Source organism: Kryptolebias marmoratus, linkage group LG17 (assembly GCF_001649575.2).
Source record: "Kryptolebias marmoratus isolate JLee-2015 linkage group LG17, ASM164957v2, whole genome shotgun sequence".
Classification (NCBI taxonomy): domain Eukaryota; kingdom Metazoa; phylum Chordata; class Actinopteri; order Cyprinodontiformes; family Rivulidae; genus Kryptolebias; species Kryptolebias marmoratus.
This window is the reverse complement of record NC_051446.1, coordinates 16,211,911-16,230,608: the sequence shown is the minus strand read 5'-3', so window position 1 is coordinate 16,230,608 and position 18,698 is coordinate 16,211,911. Positions and strand designations below refer to the sequence as shown.

Below are 18,698 nucleotides of genomic sequence, written 5' to 3'. Positions count from 1 at the left end.
GAAAAACTGGGTTTGTGATGGACCCGATTATAAGAAAAAGATCCATTTCACAAACAAAAAGGGTTGCACCTTAAAGTAGGAAGGAAGTACTTCACTGCTGTAATGTGTGAGGCTTGTGTCACCGTAAGATGGAGCTGTTTCCTACTTTTAATATGACAAACACATTAACATGTACTATCTGATGTCTTGCCTGAAAAACTGTGTCAGTGATAAATGTTGGGCTTTGATGGCTTTTTGGAAACCTGTTTGCTCGGTGCAGATTGAGCGGTTCTCATGGCAACGGAGAAACCATAAGTCCTAAGTCCTTCCCTTAGGGTTCATTTCTGTTAGGAACTGTTTTTTAACTCTGCCTCAGCTGCAGTTTTGTCTGTTCATTCCTAAACAGTAAGCTTGACAGATTTATATATTTTTGAAAAATAGGTCAATGATATTTTTTTGTTCCCCCCAAAAATATATATATATATATATATATACCGTAGTCATCAACTAAAATTTAGGCATATATAAACAAAGCATCAGCTCATAGTTAGTCAGTATCACGTGTTCTAAACCTTTTGGTTTATATAAATCATATGAAGCTCGTCACTCTGTCACCTAAGTTTCTTTTCCCAATAAAAGACACTCCGAGTTGAGGCTCAAAGGTCTTCAGGAGAAAGGCCAGCCTCGTCAGCTTGGGCTCGGCTCTTATCAGGCTCCCTTCTTCCTTGCACACAAACATCATGTTCTCACTTTAATTGCCGTCGTCATGCTGCTGCCTCACTGCCAGGAACAGGCCGGCTAGGTGGGGTTAAGGACGGGCCGGAATGGAGGTGACTTTGGACTTACCTTTGCCAAGATGAACAGTTATTGCTCTGTGATTGCGCCTTTTGTTGACACTCCTCGCAACACGCCAATAACGATGCCGTGGAAGACTAAAACAAAGATGTAGACGTTTACTTTGACTACATGTCTGAACCTAAGATGAGTTGCTCATAAAGACTGAAAATTATCTTTGATAATTATTTAATAGAACTTGAGTTTCAAGAGCCCAGAGTTCTCACATCAGACATGCTGGTTTTATAGATCAAGGGTGCAGGTGTTGTTGACTTTTGTTATGACCCCTTTCAGTTCAGTATAATTTAGATAACATTATTTTACACCACAGATCTGTTTTTGTTTTTTTATCTAGTTCCTTCCTTCTACTTGTGGTCCACAGTCCAAGTTACCCTATTTTATAATCTGTGTGCAGTGTGTCTGCTGGTCCAGATTTGGCTGGGTTTTCATTTGGATTGGTATGCCATACTGTATATGACAATGTATCTTATTTATGATGTTATTGTTACCACTTTGTGTACATGGGGGGAAATGGTACATGTCACTGGGCTAATGAGAGATTATTTTCACACTTTTACCTCTAAAAAGTCCAGGCCTTAAAGTTATAGTTTAGATCTTTTGAAGTGGGGTTTTGTAAAAAAGGTTATGAACAGTGAATATCCTACCTGTTGTAGATAGTTCTTTGAACGACCTCAGTATGGAGAAATACAGCTTAGTACAAGCTAGGTTGAGCCGTTCCAAAGCAGATTTTTTGCCATCTTAACCTTCCTGCACCCTGAGGCCTCAGTCAAATTTAAATACAAACAATGCTTATTCAGAGATATATTCCTATTTAATCGTCCAAGCTAATAAAGAACAGGCATAGCAATTCTAATCTTAAGTCTCCCGCTGCCGTTGGGTCGTGGCTCATTTTGACTCAAGGGTAGCAGCAGGATTAAAACAACTCAAATCTCAAAAATTACACAGTCATTCATGCAAATCCTGTTTGATAAGCAATTACATTGATGTCAAGTTGTTATTAGATAGTTGTTTACATGGAATTCCATGTTTTTTTTAGGTTAAATGCAGCAGCAGCTAGCTGTATTTTTGTATTTCTGGTGCAGCCTGGGGCACTTTGGGCAAGAATATTATATTTTTACTTGAATAACTTTGTAATGTGAAACTAACTGTGAAGTAAAAGTTTGTAAAATAGCATTCATGTGAATAACTACAGATTTTAACATAGTTCACATCTACATAGATTGATAAGCAGGAACAATTTATCTTTATATATAATCCTGCTGTTTTATAACTAGTCATTTTACATGCTTGTTATGGAATAAGCTCTTTAGTTGTGAAATGTTTCATCATTTTTATTTGGTTTTATTGATTACACACCTTTTTCCTTGCCTTAAAGGGACAGTTCAAATGTTTGATAAAGAAATTTAATAAAGTTAATATTTGACCACTTGACCTGCTGTAGATGTCGGTTTAGAGAAACAGAGCTTAATTCTGACTTTATTAACAAGCTAATTGCTAGTCCAAGTGAGGCAAAGACCAGAATGGATTACTGCTGTCTTAAAACAGCTTTATTCTCAACAGCATCTTGGCAGTTCGTGCAAGCATTATTTCATTAGCTGTTACACCTCTATCAATTTTACTGTATATTAATATCTTGGCAAAAAAAAAAACAGCTATTATTGCAGGAAGTGCCCCAGGGTTCACTGGGAGGGCTACAGCTAGCTGCTGCTATTTGTGGTTGCAAAAAAAACAGAATTGTATGTAAACAACAATATAATGGGAAAGTGTCAACAATGTAATCGCGTTTGAATGTTGTGCTACAAAACCTTTGAGATTGCCGTTTTGTTAGAATGGCAGCAATTCACTGTAGTTTTGGCCCCTCTCAGATGTTCCATTAGCTCAGCAGTCCTGAGGCTGTACAAAAAGCTACCTAACACAGGTAAGATGTTAATTAATCATAATTCAAAAATAGAAGATCACTTCAAAGTAATAAATACAGTTGTGAAAATTTCTCACTACTAAATATTCCACAGTCAACTGTTGGTGGTATTGTAACAAAGTGGAACGACAGCAACTTGGTGAGTGAAGTGATAGGCCACGTAAAACCACAGAGTGGGCTCAGTAAATACTGACACTCTTAGTGTGCAGAGGTCATCAACGTTTTGCAGAGTCAGAAACTACAGACCTCCAAACTTCATGTGGTCTTCAGATCAGCTCAAGAACAGTGCGTAGAGAGCTGCATGAAATGGGTTTCCATGGCCGAGCAGCTGCATTCAAGCCTTCCATCACCAAGTGCAAAGAGTCGGATACAGTTGGGTAAAGGACGACGCCACTGGACTCTAGAGCTGTGGAGACATGTTCTCTGGAATCGTGCTTTTCTGTCTGACAATCTGATGGATGAGTCTGGGTTTGATGGTGCCAGGAGAACGATTCTTGTCTTGTCTTCATTGTGCCAAGTGTAAAGTTTGGTGGAGGGGGGATTATAGTGTGGGGTTGTTTTTTCAGGAGTTGGGCTTAGTTAAAGTGAAAGGAACTCTTAATGCTTCAGCATACCATACATTTTGGACAATTTCATGCTCTCAGCTTTGTGGGAATAGTTTAGAGATGGCCACTTCCTGTTCCAACATGACTGAGCACTAGTGCACAAAGCAAGGTCCATAAAGAGATGAGTGTGTGAGTTTGTTCTCGAAGAACTTGATTGCCTTGCAAAGATTCCTGACCTCAACCCGATAAAACACCTATCAGGTTGAGACTGCAAACCAAGCCTTCTCGTCCAACATCAGTGTCTGAGCTCACAAATATGCTTCTGGAAGAATGGGCTGAAATTCCCAGAAACACACTCCTAAACTTCATGGAAAGCCTTTCCAGAAGAGCTGAAGCTGTTATAGCTGCAATGGGTGGACCAACATCATATGTCACTCAAGCTCATATGCGTGTGAAGGGAGATGAGCGAATACTTTTGGCAATATAATGTAAACGAATGGAAGCCAGTATTTAACCCTCCTCTTTTTCCACTGACGCCCAAAATGACAATAAAGTGATATAGGAATTGAGGTGTGTGTCAGTGCAAATGAGAACAAGGTCAACCCGGAGATAACACTTTATGAGCATTTATTGAGGTTATAGTTTAGTTCCTTAAGGAAAATCTTTGAAGACATTATATGAGACGGTTTAAAGTGCCACGTTTTCAGCAGTCTCCCTTTTAGTTTGAGCAGTACAACTGATTATGCTTTGACTGTATTATTTTGTATTATAGTGTGCTTAAATTAAAGGTCAGACCTTGGTTTGCTTCACCATCTTTTACTGGCCACCTTGATATAACCCACAAAATACCTGAAGGGAGTTTAATCAACCTCCATAGAGAACATTTTCAGTTTCTTTCATAATATTACATCAGGGCTTAATTGTGATCTGCAAACTTACTTGTGTTTCATTTGTCCTATTGATAAAATCAGTTCAATTTCTTTTCCTTAGGTAGAATTGACAACAGCTGGAACTGCTGTAAAAACATAAAATGACTTACTAGGAATATAATCTGTGTTCCTTCTGTTTATTATTAACCCATTTCTGTAACTTTTCAAATTAGAAGCAAAATCAGCCAGCAGAAAAAGAGCTCAAAAAATGTCATGGCAACCAAGAAAACATTTTTATTGAGTTGTTCCATATTGTCCAGACTTTCCAAACCTGTTAAGAACCTCAAAGAGTTTGAGTGATGGGATAAAAACATGCGTAAATGTTTTTCATAAAAATTTTCATAAATTTTCATAAAATTCTTTGCTGTTCTGTGAAGCTTCCTCCTTACTTACAGAACTGAAGTTGTTTTAGTTTAGCCAAATAATACAACAAAATGTCTTAATCTGAGCTGGCATATTGAGACTCACAAAGACTAAACATTCTTTAATAAAATAACATATATTGTCTTGGTTTTATCTTGAGTAAATAAAAATTAGAAGGTTTTAAAGTAGAAAATCTAAAACAGAAAATTGGAAGGAGTAAACAGGCTATGGTCTGTTATAGCAGTATGGTATGGTATGGTGTCCTGTTTTATGGTATGGCTATAATCTACAGTGAAAAAAACATTTTAATTTACTTGTTACAGACCTATGTGAGCTCTAACTTGGCCTCGTGAAAAGTTCAGCTAAACTGCAGTGTTTTAAAACAGAATTCTTATGTTTTATCTATAAATTGTTCTATTGAAAGTTCTCAAACAAACTGGGCAAAGAAAACCTAATAACGGAACTATGTGTATTATTCTGCTGGAACGAATGGACTTTTGACTTTCTTCTTTTTTTGCACTTTGGATTTCAGTGACACTGGAGTATTGCCACAATGATTAATCAACCAGCTAAGAGCATCTTCACTTTAAATGTTATATATTTACGAAGCGGGCAGTGACCCCTGTCCTGACCCAGAGGGGCCCAGGTTTTTGACACACCTTTTAGCTGTTTCTAAAATTAGCCACAGAGACAGTTTATGACCTTGAACTCCCAGAAGGAAATTTTTTACAAAGCTCCTCTGCTTTGGAAAGACTTTTCAGTGAACAGTGACGCCCTGAGAGGAGTGGCTTCTGATTAAAACCGCCGGGGAGGATGATTTGACTCTCATCATCCAAGGATTCAAGTCGCCAACGTTTCAACACGAAGCCTTCCCTGTTTTTTTTTTTCCATTTTGTTTCGTTTTTCGTGGGTTGAAATTTTGATTGCGTTGAGACAATGGCCAAAAAGTTCATACTGCTGGCTGTCCTTTTCATTGTCTCTGCCATTGCAGGTAAGTGGATTTCTTTTCTTTTTATCAAGATTAAATCAACTATAAATACATTTTTAAGGTCTAAACTGACTTGTTCTCATCTACTTATTTCAGTGTTTGTACCTCAAAATAAAATTAAAGGAAACTGAAGATGAACATTTTAGACCCAATCTGAAGTTTATAAAGGGTTTTATTGAAATGAAGGGACAACAATAACGTAAAATATAGTATAATATGTAGTCTGCTTCTGACTTCCTACTTTTCCATTAACCAGTAATAAAATTAGTGTCTTTATGTCTTATCTAGAAAGCAACATAATATTCTTCTCCTTCTCATATACTTATCACGTGATGAAAGTTTCCTAATAAATGCTCAGTTCAAATAACAGCTGTTGGCTTTTCCTTAAAGTCTTTTTACAAACAGACAGCGTTGGTTCAGTGCATGAACAACACATCTATTGAAGGAAATAATTTTAAAAAGGCTAAATTCAACAGTCTCCAAACCCAAATTTGAATAAACAGTGTTATTTTCTCATTATATGTTGAACTTTTTACACACTAGTCTGAGGAATGATGTGTACAAACTGTAAAAAAAACTGTCATTTTATTTTGCTGACATGTTCTTGTTGTTTATTTGTTATTTGTTTGTTTATTTACAGAGTCAACAACAGATACAACAGCAACTCCAGGAACAAGCGTTTCCGTTGCTACAGAAGCTCCAGGCACAATCAGTACAGAAGCTCCAGACACAAACAGTACAGATGCTCCGTCCACAGCACCTGTATCTACTGCAACACAAGTTCCTCCAACAGAATCTTCAAGTAATTTATAGCTGTTCCCATAAATAAAAATCCTTTAAATGCTCACGCATTTCAAATGGAATGAGTAAAGCGTACGCTGCATGAATTTGGGCTTCTTGTCTTTCAGATCCCTGTGATCCAAACCCATGTTTTGACGGAAGCACCTGTGAAGCTCATTTCAATATGACCTACGTATGCTTGTGTCCGCCCGGTGAAATTTATAATTCTGTAACTTGTCAAAAGGGTAAGATTTGTTTCTTTAAACTGACAATGATGTAACTAAGTTTTTTTGCCTTTGTGAGATCAACTAAAAGAGAGTATTTCTGACTTTTACGACAATATTTGTTTCATCGGGTTTGATCTAATAGTGTCTGGTCAATTAAAAACGACTCATAAACAACCCTAAATTAAGTTTTAACTAAAATAAATGAAAAGATCAGTTCAGGTTTCTGTGGTTCCCAAACTGCAGGAGGTGCATGACTACTCCTGGTTTTTTTTTAGCCTTAAACAAAGTTGCAGGAGGAGCTAATAAAGCATCCGTCCTTCTATCCATCTATAATACAGTGAAAACAGACTCATACCAGCCTTTATTACTGCATGCTTTGTGCTTATAAATTTTTACGTGTTTAGTTTCTGTGTACAGATTGGACTTTTTATGGCTCTAAAAGTAACTGCACATTTGTCCTGTTTCAGCCTATGTTTGAATTATCAGAGGCCGATGGAGAAGACTGATGTTATTGTTTTAGAAAAGATAAATGTTCTATTTAATTATTTTTTTTTAGTGAAATTAGTCTCATTTTCTTTTCTTCTTGTGGAGCTGAGGGGGAGGGCAGCATGAAAAGTCTGAGAACCACTGGTGTAGCTGAAGAACAGCAGTTGTTGTGTAACATTTTAATACTGTATGATATTTTCTTCTTTTAGTCAAAGTTTTTCCTGGACAGCTTATGCTTGACATAACATATGATCCAAAAATGGAAGACAAGAGATCAGCAGAATTTCTAAACGCATCATTAGAAATAATCTCTGCGGTAAGAAAGCTTCTATCACTCCTGGTCTTTTCAATTTGGTTGTGTTGATGTTTCTGTTAATTCTCATGTTGGAGTTACACCGACAACACAGGATCACCTGTTCTGCACTGAATAAAAACTATCACATTTTTATGTACTGTATGTGATGCAAGATGGTAACCTTAACGAACAGTTATCCCAGATTTTTAAAAATGGCACCTCTTCAGTGCTGGAGCTCCGGTAAGTTTAAAAACAGTGTTTGTCATTTTCCTGTCGATTAACACCAACCATTACTGNATATATATATATATATATATATACCGTAGTCATCAACTAAAATTTAGGCATATATAAACAAAGCATCAGCTCATAGTTAGTCAGTATCACGTGTTCTAAACCTTTTGGTTTATATAAATCATATGAAGCTCGTCACTCTGTCACCTAAGTTTCTTTTCCCAATAAAAGACACTCCGAGTTGAGGCTCAAAGGTCTTCAGGAGAAAGGCCAGCCTCGTCAGCTTGGGCTCGGCTCTTATCAGGCTCCCTTCTTCCTTGCACACAAACATCATGTTCTCACTTTAATTGCCGTCGTCATGCTGCTGCCTCACTGCCAGGAACAGGCCGGCTAGGTGGGGTTAAGGACGGGCCGGAATGGAGGTGACTTTGGACTTACCTTTGCCAAGATGAACAGTTATTGCTCTGTGATTGCGCCTTTTGTTGACACTCCTCGCAACACGCCAATAACGATGCCGTGGAAGACTAAAACAAAGATGTAGACGTTTACTTTGACTACATGTCTGAACCTAAGATGAGTTGCTCATAAAGACTGAAAATTATCTTTGATAATTATTTAATAGAACTTGAGTTTCAAGAGCCCAGAGTTCTCACATCAGACATGCTGGTTTTATAGATCAAGGGTGCAGGTGTTGTTGACTTTTGTTATGACCCCTTTCAGTTCAGTATAATTTAGATAACATTATTTTACACCACAGATCTGTTTTTGTTTTTTTATCTAGTTCCTTCCTTCTACTTGTGGTCCACAGTCCAAGTTACCCTATTTTATAATCTGTGTGCAGTGTGTCTGCTGGTCCAGATTTGGCTGGGTTTTCATTTGGATTGGTATGCCATACTGTATATGACAATGTATCTTATTTATGATGTTATTGTTACCACTTTGTGTACATGGGGGGAAATGGTACATGTCACTGGGCTAATGAGAGATTATTTTCACACTTTTACCTCTAAAAAGTCCAGGCCTTAAAGTTATAGTTTAGATCTTTTGAAGTGGGGTTTTGTAAAAAAGGTTATGAACAGTGAATATCCTACCTGTTGTAGATAGTTCTTTGAACGACCTCAGTATGGAGAAATACAGCTTAGTACAAGCTAGGTTGAGCCGTTCCAAAGCAGATTTTTTGCCATCTTAACCTTCCTGCACCCTGAGGCCTCAGTCAAATTTAAATACAAACAATGCTTATTCAGAGATATATTCCTATTTAATCGTCCAAGCTAATAAAGAACAGGCATAGCAATTCTAATCTTAAGTCTCCCGCTGCCGTTGGGTCGTGGCTCATTTTGACTCAAGGGTAGCAGCAGGATTAAAACAACTCAAATCTCAAAAATTACACAGTCATTCATGCAAATCCTGTTTGATAAGCAATTACATTGATGTCAAGTTGTTATTAGATAGTTGTTTACATGGAATTCCATGTTTTTTTTAGGTTAAATGCAGCAGCAGCTAGCTGTATTTTTGTATTTCTGGTGCAGCCTGGGGCACTTTGGGCAAGAATATTATATTTTTACTTGAATAACTTTGTAATGTGAAACTAACTGTGAAGTAAAAGTTTGTAAAATAGCATTCATGTGAATAACTACAGATTTTAACATAGTTCACATCTACATAGATTGATAAGCAGGAACAATTTATCTTTATATATAATCCTGCTGTTTTATAACTAGTCATTTTACATGCTTGTTATGGAATAAGCTCTTTAGTTGTGAAATGTTTCATCATTTTTATTTGGTTTTATTGATTACACACCTTTTTCCTTGCCTTAAAGGGACAGTTCAAATGTTTGATAAAGAAATTTAATAAAGTTAATATTTGACCACTTGACCTGCTGTAGATGTCGGTTTAGAGAAACAGAGCTTAATTCTGACTTTATTAACAAGCTAATTGCTAGTCCAAGTGAGGCAAAGACCAGAATGGATTACTGCTGTCTTAAAACAGCTTTATTCTCAACAGCATCTTGGCAGTTCGTGCAAGCATTATTTCATTAGCTGTTACACCTCTATCAATTTTACTGTATATTAATATCTTGGCAAAAAAAAAAACAGCTATTATTGCAGGAAGTGCCCCAGGGTTCACTGGGAGGGCTACAGCTAGCTGCTGCTATTTGTGGTTGCAAAAAAAACAGAATTGTATGTAAACAACAATATAATGGGAAAGTGTCAACAATGTAATCGCGTTTGAATGTTGTGCTACAAAACCTTTGAGATTGCCGTTTTGTTAGAATGGCAGCAATTCACTGTAGTTTTGGCCCCTCTCAGATGTTCCATTAGCTCAGCAGTCCTGAGGCTGTACAAAAAGCTACCTAACACAGGTAAGATGTTAATTAATCATAATTCAAAAATAGAAGATCACTTCAAAGTAATAAATACAGTTGTGAAAATTTCTCACTACTAAATATTCCACAGTCAACTGTTGGTGGTATTGTAACAAAGTGGAACGACAGCAACTTGGTGAGTGAAGTGATAGGCCACGTAAAACCACAGAGTGGGCTCAGTAAATACTGACACTCTTAGTGTGCAGAGGTCATCAACGTTTTGCAGAGTCAGAAACTACAGACCTCCAAACTTCATGTGGTCTTCAGATCAGCTCAAGAACAGTGCGTAGAGAGCTGCATGAAATGGGTTTCCATGGCCGAGCAGCTGCATTCAAGCCTTCCATCACCAAGTGCAAAGAGTCGGATACAGTTGGGTAAAGGACGACGCCACTGGACTCTAGAGCTGTGGAGACATGTTCTCTGGAATCGTGCTTTTCTGTCTGACAATCTGATGGATGAGTCTGGGTTTGATGGTGCCAGGAGAACGATTCTTGTCTTGTCTTCATTGTGCCAAGTGTAAAGTTTGGTGGAGGGGGGATTATAGTGTGGGGTTGTTTTTTCAGGAGTTGGGCTTAGTTAAAGTGAAAGGAACTCTTAATGCTTCAGCATACCATACATTTTGGACAATTTCATGCTCTCAGCTTTGTGGGAATAGTTTAGAGATGGCCACTTCCTGTTCCAACATGACTGAGCACTAGTGCACAAAGCAAGGTCCATAAAGAGATGAGTGTGTGAGTTTGTTCTCGAAGAACTTGATTGCCTTGCAAAGATTCCTGACCTCAACCCGATAAAACACCTATCAGGTTGAGACTGCAAACCAAGCCTTCTCGTCCAACATCAGTGTCTGAGCTCACAAATATGCTTCTGGAAGAATGGGCTGAAATTCCCAGAAACACACTCCTAAACTTCATGGAAAGCCTTTCCAGAAGAGCTGAAGCTGTTATAGCTGCAATGGGTGGACCAACATCATATGTCACTCAAGCTCATATGCGTGTGAAGGGAGATGAGCGAATACTTTTGGCAATATAATGTAAACGAATGGAAGCCAGTATTTAACCCTCCTCTTTTTCCACTGACGCCCAAAATGACAATAAAGTGATATAGGAATTGAGGTGTGTGTCAGTGCAAATGAGAACAAGGTCAACCCGGAGATAACACTTTATGAGCATTTATTGAGGTTATAGTTTAGTTCCTTAAGGAAAATCTTTGAAGACATTATATGAGACGGTTTAAAGTGCCACGTTTTCAGCAGTCTCCCTTTTAGTTTGAGCAGTACAACTGATTATGCTTTGACTGTATTATTTTGTATTATAGTGTGCTTAAATTAAAGGTCAGACCTTGGTTTGCTTCACCATCTTTTACTGGCCACCTTGATATAACCCACAAAATACCTGAAGGGAGTTTAATCAACCTCCATAGAGAACATTTTCAGTTTCTTTCATAATATTACATCAGGGCTTAATTGTGATCTGCAAACTTACTTGTGTTTCATTTGTCCTATTGATAAAATCAGTTCAATTTCTTTTCCTTAGGTAGAATTGACAACAGCTGGAACTGCTGTAAAAACATAAAATGACTTACTAGGAATATAATCTGTGTTCCTTCTGTTTATTATTAACCCATTTCTGTAACTTTTCAAATTAGAAGCAAAATCAGCCAGCAGAAAAAGAGCTCAAAAAATGTCATGGCAACCAAGAAAACATTTTTATTGAGTTGTTCCATATTGTCCAGACTTTCCAAACCTGTTAAGAACCTCAAAGAGTTTGAGTGATGGGATAAAAACATGCGTAAATGTTTTTCATAAAAATTTTCATAAATTTTCATAAAATTCTTTGCTGTTCTGTGAAGCTTCCTCCTTACTTACAGAACTGAAGTTGTTTTAGTTTAGCCAAATAATACAACAAAATGTCTTAATCTGAGCTGGCATATTGAGACTCACAAAGACTAAACATTCTTTAATAAAATAACATATATTGTCTTGGTTTTATCTTGAGTAAATAAAAATTAGAAGGTTTTAAAGTAGAAAATCTAAAACAGAAAATTGGAAGGAGTAAACAGGCTATGGTCTGTTATAGCAGTATGGTATGGTATGGTGTCCTGTTTTATGGTATGGCTATAATCTACAGTGAAAAAAACATTTTAATTTACTTGTTACAGACCTATGTGAGCTCTAACTTGGCCTCGTGAAAAGTTCAGCTAAACTGCAGTGTTTTAAAACAGAATTCTTATGTTTTATCTATAAATTGTTCTATTGAAAGTTCTCAAACAAACTGGGCAAAGAAAACCTAATAACGGAACTATGTGTATTATTCTGCTGGAACGAATGGACTTTTGACTTTCTTCTTTTTTTGCACTTTGGATTTCAGTGACACTGGAGTATTGCCACAATGATTAATCAACCAGCTAAGAGCATCTTCACTTTAAATGTTATATATTTACGAAGCGGGCAGTGACCCCTGTCCTGACCCAGAGGGGCCCAGGTTTTTGACACACCTTTTAGCTGTTTCTAAAATTAGCCACAGAGACAGTTTATGACCTTGAACTCCCAGAAGGAAATTTTTTACAAAGCTCCTCTGCTTTGGAAAGACTTTTCAGTGAACAGTGACGCCCTGAGAGGAGTGGCTTCTGATTAAAACCGCCGGGGAGGATGATTTGACTCTCATCATCCAAGGATTCAAGTCGCCAACGTTTCAACACGAAGCCTTCCCTGTTTTTTTTTTTCCATTTTGTTTCGTTTTTCGTGGGTTGAAATTTTGATTGCGTTGAGACAATGGCCAAAAAGTTCATACTGCTGGCTGTCCTTTTCATTGTCTCTGCCATTGCAGGTAAGTGGATTTCTTTTCTTTTTATCAAGATTAAATCAACTATAAATACATTTTTAAGGTCTAAACTGACTTGTTCTCATCTACTTATTTCAGTGTTTGTACCTCAAAATAAAATTAAAGGAAACTGAAGATGAACATTTTAGACCCAATCTGAAGTTTATAAAGGGTTTTATTGAAATGAAGGGACAACAATAACGTAAAATATAGTATAATATGTAGTCTGCTTCTGACTTCCTACTTTTCCATTAACCAGTAATAAAATTAGTGTCTTTATGTCTTATCTAGAAAGCAACATAATATTCTTCTCCTTCTCATATACTTATCACGTGATGAAAGTTTCCTAATAAATGCTCAGTTCAAATAACAGCTGTTGGCTTTTCCTTAAAGTCTTTTTACAAACAGACAGCGTTGGTTCAGTGCATGAACAACACATCTATTGAAGGAAATAATTTTAAAAAGGCTAAATTCAACAGTCTCCAAACCCAAATTTGAATAAACAGTGTTATTTTCTCATTATATGTTGAACTTTTTACACACTAGTCTGAGGAATGATGTGTACAAACTGTAAAAAAAACTGTCATTTTATTTTGCTGACATGTTCTTGTTGTTTATTTGTTATTTGTTTGTTTATTTACAGAGTCAACAACAGATACAACAGCAACTCCAGGAACAAGCGTTTCCGTTGCTACAGAAGCTCCAGGCACAATCAGTACAGAAGCTCCAGACACAAACAGTACAGATGCTCCGTCCACAGCACCTGTATCTACTGCAACACAAGTTCCTCCAACAGAATCTTCAAGTAATTTATAGCTGTTCCCATAAATAAAAATCCTTTAAATGCTCACGCATTTCAAATGGAATGAGTAAAGCGTACGCTGCATGAATTTGGGCTTCTTGTCTTTCAGATCCCTGTGATCCAAACCCATGTTTTGACGGAAGCACCTGTGAAGCTCATTTCAATATGACCTACGTATGCTTGTGTCCGCCCGGTGAAATTTATAATTCTGTAACTTGTCAAAAGGGTAAGATTTGTTTCTTTAAACTGACAATGATGTAACTAAGTTTTTTTGCCTTTGTGAGATCAACTAAAAGAGAGTATTTCTGACTTTTACGACAATATTTGTTTCATCGGGTTTGATCTAATAGTGTCTGGTCAATTAAAAACGACTCATAAACAACCCTAAATTAAGTTTTAACTAAAATAAATGAAAAGATCAGTTCAGGTTTCTGTGGTTCCCAAACTGCAGGAGGTGCATGACTACTCCTGGTTTTTTTTTAGCCTTAAACAAAGTTGCAGGAGGAGCTAATAAAGCATCCGTCCTTCTATCCATCTATAATACAGTGAAAACAGACTCATACCAGCCTTTATTACTGCATGCTTTGTGCTTATAAATTTTTACGTGTTTAGTTTCTGTGTACAGATTGGACTTTTTATGGCTCTAAAAGTAACTGCACATTTGTCCTGTTTCAGCCTATGTTTGAATTATCAGAGGCCGATGGAGAAGACTGATGTTATTGTTTTAGAAAAGATAAATGTTCTATTTAATTATTTTTTTTTAGTGAAATTAGTCTCATTTTCTTTTCTTCTTGTGGAGCTGAGGGGGAGGGCAGCATGAAAAGTCTGAGAACCACTGGTGTAGCTGAAGAACAGCAGTTGTTGTGTAACATTTTAATACTGTATGATATTTTCTTCTTTTAGTCAAAGTTTTTCCTGGACAGCTTATGCTTGACATAACATATGATCCAAAAATGGAAGACAAGAGATCAGCAGAATTTCTAAACGCATCATTAGAAATAATCTCTGCGGTAAGAAAGCTTCTATCACTCCTGGTCTTTTCAATTTGGTTGTGTTGATGTTTCTGTTAATTCTCATGTTGGAGTTACACCGACAACACAGGATCACCTGTTCTGCACTGAATAAAAACTATCACATTTTTATGTACTGTATGTGATGCAAGATGGTAACTCAAATAAACAGTTACAAGAGATTTTTAAAAATGGCACCTCTTCAGTGCTGGAGCTCCGGTAAGTTTAAAAACAGTGTTTGTCATTTTCCTGTCGATTAACACCAACCATTACTGTACACTTGTTTAGTATGGCACTGCTTCATAGCAGATTATTATTATTATTTTCAAACAGGAAAGCAGAAACAAACACAGATAGCAAGAAGTCAAGTGACAAAGTTGACGCATCTATAGAAATCGCCTTCGAAATAACGAATACAATTACAGAAAAAGATGTTCAAGAGAAGTTGGAAGCAGCCAGCAACGACACAAAATGCACAAACTGTGTGCTTAAAGGGTCAACTTTTTCTGGTGAGTTTTATTAAAAATACATAGATTTTTAATATTTCTTCCATGATGAAATGTAATGCTGAAAAAGTGGATTTAAGCAGGAAAACAGTTTTCAGGTTGAAAGTTGTTTCTTCTTATGAATATTTTTGGTGAAACATGTCAGTTAAAAGCTCTTAGTTAGCTATAAATAAATAAATAAAATTTTAAAACATTTGCATACTTTTGGTATTAGTTTGTTTTACAAAACATAGAGCTTTTTTATGTTTGTTTGTTTTATTTTATGTTTAGAATTTGGTTTCTAATAATAATTATTTCTTTTAACTTATATTCCTTTTTATTCATTTTATAAAATGCCTAGTTGTTTTTCCAAAACAACAGTTCCATTCAAGCGTGTCTGTAGTTCCTCACCAAGTCATTGTGTTCAGTGTACTTTTTAAAACGTATTTGGTGCTAACTCTTTCGGAGATGATTTGTGCATGCTGTTATATAAATTGCCCGTTTAAACCTGCTGTGCTGAGGCTGTGTGGATCTCATTGTTTGTTTCCTCTTCATTTTGAAGCCAAAGACTTGTGCAGTTACCCCAAATCTTGTGACAGTGTCAGCACAACATGCAAATCTAAAGACGGCACATTCAACTGCTCCTGCTCACCTGGATACATTGAAACAACCTTCAGCGACAAAATATGTTTCGGTAAGGAAATCTGGTAAACAGAAGAAAGCGTAAACCTTTCCTAAGCTTTACTGCAAACTTATTGTTTTTTTGGTTGTTTTTCTGTTTTTTGCAGCGTGTCCCAGTGGGAAGAAAGCAGAAGGTGGAGAGTGTAAAAAGTAAGTTCACCTGCAGTACCTACATGTCTGTCTGTCTGTCTGCAAATATAACAGTTTAAAATGAACATTTCTTTGTCTTTCAGTTGTCCGCCGTTACGTACCGGTTTCAACTGTCAGGACAGTGAGTATACAGCACAAATTTATCTGTGACAGAAACAAAATGTGTACAGTTTAATGCTCATAAGAACTTTTGTTTGTTTCTTTGTCTAATCAGTTGCTTTGGCTCATTTTTTTTTTTTTAAAAAAGAACCTTTTTTTAATTGTGAGCTGAACTGTTTCAAAGAGACTGTTGTATTACAATCTAAATGCTTTTTTAAAAAGGTTTTAAATCCGATCATTCTCCAAGATGTCAGTGTACAAGATACCCTTTCTTTTAAAAAAGATAATGCTGTTGTGGAAAGTTTCTAAAACAGTTTAAGCTTTATTTTACTGATGGTTTCTTCCCTGTGTTCGTTAGATGGGCTGTTAGTGGCGGTGATCGTTGCCTCCTTGCTCGGAGGACTGATGCTCATCAGCCTCATTGTTCTGCCGATAGTCATCGTCAAGTAAGTTCCTCTCTTCTTCCTCCCTCTGCCTCGGGACTGTTTTCAACTTTTGTCAAATTCTACGGAATTTCTTTAGCTACAGCAAGAGAAACAGCATTTTCTGTAAAAAACTGACTGCTGAAGAAGCCGAAACTGTGCCGTTAAAACAAAAAGAAGCAGAACACTAGCTAGCTGCTAAAAGAAGCAAAAGGCTGACTAAAAGTCAAAAGTAGTGAAAAAGTAACTCGAAGCTAACAGCAGCTTGCTAAAAGTAGCAAAATATGAGATGAAAGCTAAAAGCAGATAAAGGCAAGCTAAGAGCGGAAAGTAAAAAAAAAGCCCAGCTAAAAATAAAAGTAGCACAAAAAGAAAAAAACAATATGAAGTTTGCTGAAGTGTTTTTGAAGGAACTGACAAAATCTCAATGTATTCCTGTGGTAAATGTAAATAAAGTTCAATATTTTGAAAAGTATAAAAGTTACTGAGACTAAAAGTCATGGCGCCATCCCCTTAAATGGCACAAAAAAAAAGTACAGAATAATAAACAAAAACCAGGAAAATTAAATTGTGAATGCTGTGATTCAGGATGAACTGTGTTTTCATTTATAAATGAGAGTTATTTTACAGCGGGTTGTAATGTTCACTCTTTCTAGAATGAAAAAGAAAAGCTCCAAGACAAGTAAAGCTGAAGACTTTGGAAAGCCCTACGTCAGCCATTCCGTTGCCAAGTCCCAACTCGCCAACAGCAGCGTTCACAACGGCCAACCGAGCTCCTTCAACCCGCCGGCAAGTGGCATGGCCGCCAACCCTGGGGTACCTCGATTCCCGCGGGCCACGTCCGGCGCCCGGGACAACGGGTCCAACCTGGAGATGATGCCGGGCAACAGCCGCCAAAACCTGATCTCTGCAGGGAAAAGCTCGGTGAGTGAACGCTCCAGCGTGAGCCTAAAACTCCTCACCAGGGTCCGATGCTTCAGACGTCACCTCAATGTACTTTTTGACCTTCTCCTCCGCAGTGGATAAACGACGACGAAGATGACAAGTTCTCGTTCGGTCGGTCCCGACCCCAGAGCAATTACTATGAGCAGAATCGACCCCAGCAGAACCCTTACGCCCAGAGTCGAGGCGTCAACCCGTACGCTCAGAGCCAAGGCAACTCCAACCCTTACTATGTGCCAGACGATGACAGATGGTCCAGATAATTCAGAATCGTGAAAGCCGACATTTCTCCTCATGCAAAAAAGTAAAAGTTTCAAATCAAGCAATATATCTGTGTTATTTCTGAGTTGGAGTTTGTATATTTGGCTTAATTCTCCTGAAAAAGAAGCCACTTTTCTACCAATTTAGTTCACTAAGATCTGCTCCAGGTAAGCTACTTACTACCAAAAACTCCTTCACAGAACCTCCCCCACCCCACATTTAAAAATAAATTCAAACTTTCACTTTATCACTTTAAAGTTTTATTCATTTACGAATTAACATGTAATGATCTTACATCCAAAGTGTTTCAGGTTTGATACGAGTGTGGGGTTTTTTTTGTTTTACAATATTTTTGTAAATTAGACAAGCTTCGTGAATGTTGAAATGTTATTTCTTTCCTCTAAATCAGATAATGTCCAGTGTTTCTGTTTTTCGGTGGAACTTGTACAAAATGTTTAATTGTTTGCTGTTCTGTTTGATATGACCGAGAGTGTATTTTGTTTATTAACCACTTTTAATACTGATTGATTCTCAGCTGCCATTCAACATAAATAACTTACTATTTTTATATTGTATTTACTGTATCATGTAAAATATTACTGTCTCGTGTACTGCAGTATTTAATTAATTAATAAAGGCAAAAGTCCCAATTTGTTTCTGTCTCAGAGACCTTTCTGCTACTTCTGATTTTTTTGGGCATCTCACATGAAGAAACCTGAAAGCTCATTCTTTAATTTTAAAGTTTTACACTGATTCCACTAAAACCGGGCCTTAAAGGGATATTCTAGCCATTTATGAAGTGATGTTCCGTCAAACAGATTATTTGAAATGGCAATTAGCCTGGAGGAAGTCTCTATGACTGACGTCATGTAGGAGCTACTGATAACTATCTGTTGGAACGTCACTTCAAAAGTGACAAAACTATCCCATTAAAGGGGTAGTTCAGATCTTTTGAAGTAAGGTTCTGTGTTTTGAGCAATAAATATCTTACCTGTTGTGGATCACTCTTTGGCTCTCTTTTACTCCTGCCGTTAACAGACATTGATAAAACTTCATTTAA

General features: G+C 37.1%; 2 protein-coding genes across 2 annotated transcripts; both read left to right on the top strand.

The window, feature by feature from the left end:
• Positions 1 to 5,387: 5,387 nt before the first annotated feature.
• On the top strand, positions 5,388 to 7,559 carry LOC108249981 (mucin-13-like). Its single transcript, XM_017439659.3, has 4 exons — positions 5,388 to 5,580; positions 6,218 to 6,379; positions 6,486 to 6,602; positions 7,280 to 7,559. The coding sequence occupies exons 1-4, from the start codon at positions 5,526 to 5,528 to the stop codon at positions 7,432 to 7,434; spliced, it is 489 nt and encodes a 162-aa protein (XP_017295148.1). The 5' UTR covers positions 5,388 to 5,525; the 3' UTR covers positions 7,435 to 7,559.
• A 5,050-nt stretch (positions 7,560 to 12,609) lies between these two features.
• muc13b (mucin 13b, cell surface associated) lies at positions 12,610 to 18,292 on the top strand. Its single transcript, XM_017439649.3, has 12 exons — positions 12,610 to 12,792; positions 13,430 to 13,591; positions 13,698 to 13,814; positions 14,492 to 14,598; positions 14,771 to 14,817; positions 14,932 to 15,107; positions 15,646 to 15,777; positions 15,872 to 15,914; positions 15,998 to 16,035; positions 16,372 to 16,459; positions 17,092 to 17,359; positions 17,455 to 18,292. Exons 1-12 carry the CDS (start codon positions 12,738 to 12,740, stop codon positions 17,638 to 17,640), a joined length of 1,419 nt encoding a protein of 472 aa, XP_017295138.1. The 5' UTR covers positions 12,610 to 12,737; the 3' UTR covers positions 17,641 to 18,292.
• Positions 18,293 to 18,698: the final 406 nt, after the last annotated feature.

What these genes read in the sequence shown, in the direction of transcription:
- muc13b (XM_017439649.3), top strand. Translation starts at nt 12,738, where the DNA reads ATGGCCAAAAAGTTCATACTGCTGGCTGTCCTTTTCATTGTCTCTGCC. An exon ending in TCTTCAGTGCTGGAGCTCCG is followed by an intron (nt 14,818 to 14,931) that starts GTAAGTTTAAAA and finishes ATTTTCAAACAG; the next exon opens with GAAAGCAGAAACAAACACAG. An exon ending in CAGCGACAAAATATGTTTCG is followed by an intron (nt 15,778 to 15,871) that starts GTAAGGAAATCT and finishes TGTTTTTTGCAG; the next exon opens with CGTGTCCCAGTGGGAAGAAA.
- LOC108249981 (XM_017439659.3), top strand. Translation starts at nt 5,526, where the DNA reads ATGGCCAAAAAGTTCATACTGCTGGCTGTCCTTTTCATTGTCTCTGCC. An exon ending in TCCTCCAACAGAATCTTCAA is followed by an intron (nt 6,380 to 6,485) that starts GTAATTTATAGC and finishes CTTGTCTTTCAG; the next exon opens with ATCCCTGTGATCCAAACCCA. An exon ending in TTCTGTAACTTGTCAAAAGG is followed by an intron (nt 6,603 to 7,279) that starts GTAAGATTTGTT and finishes TTCTTCTTTTAG; the next exon opens with TCAAAGTTTTTCCTGGACAG.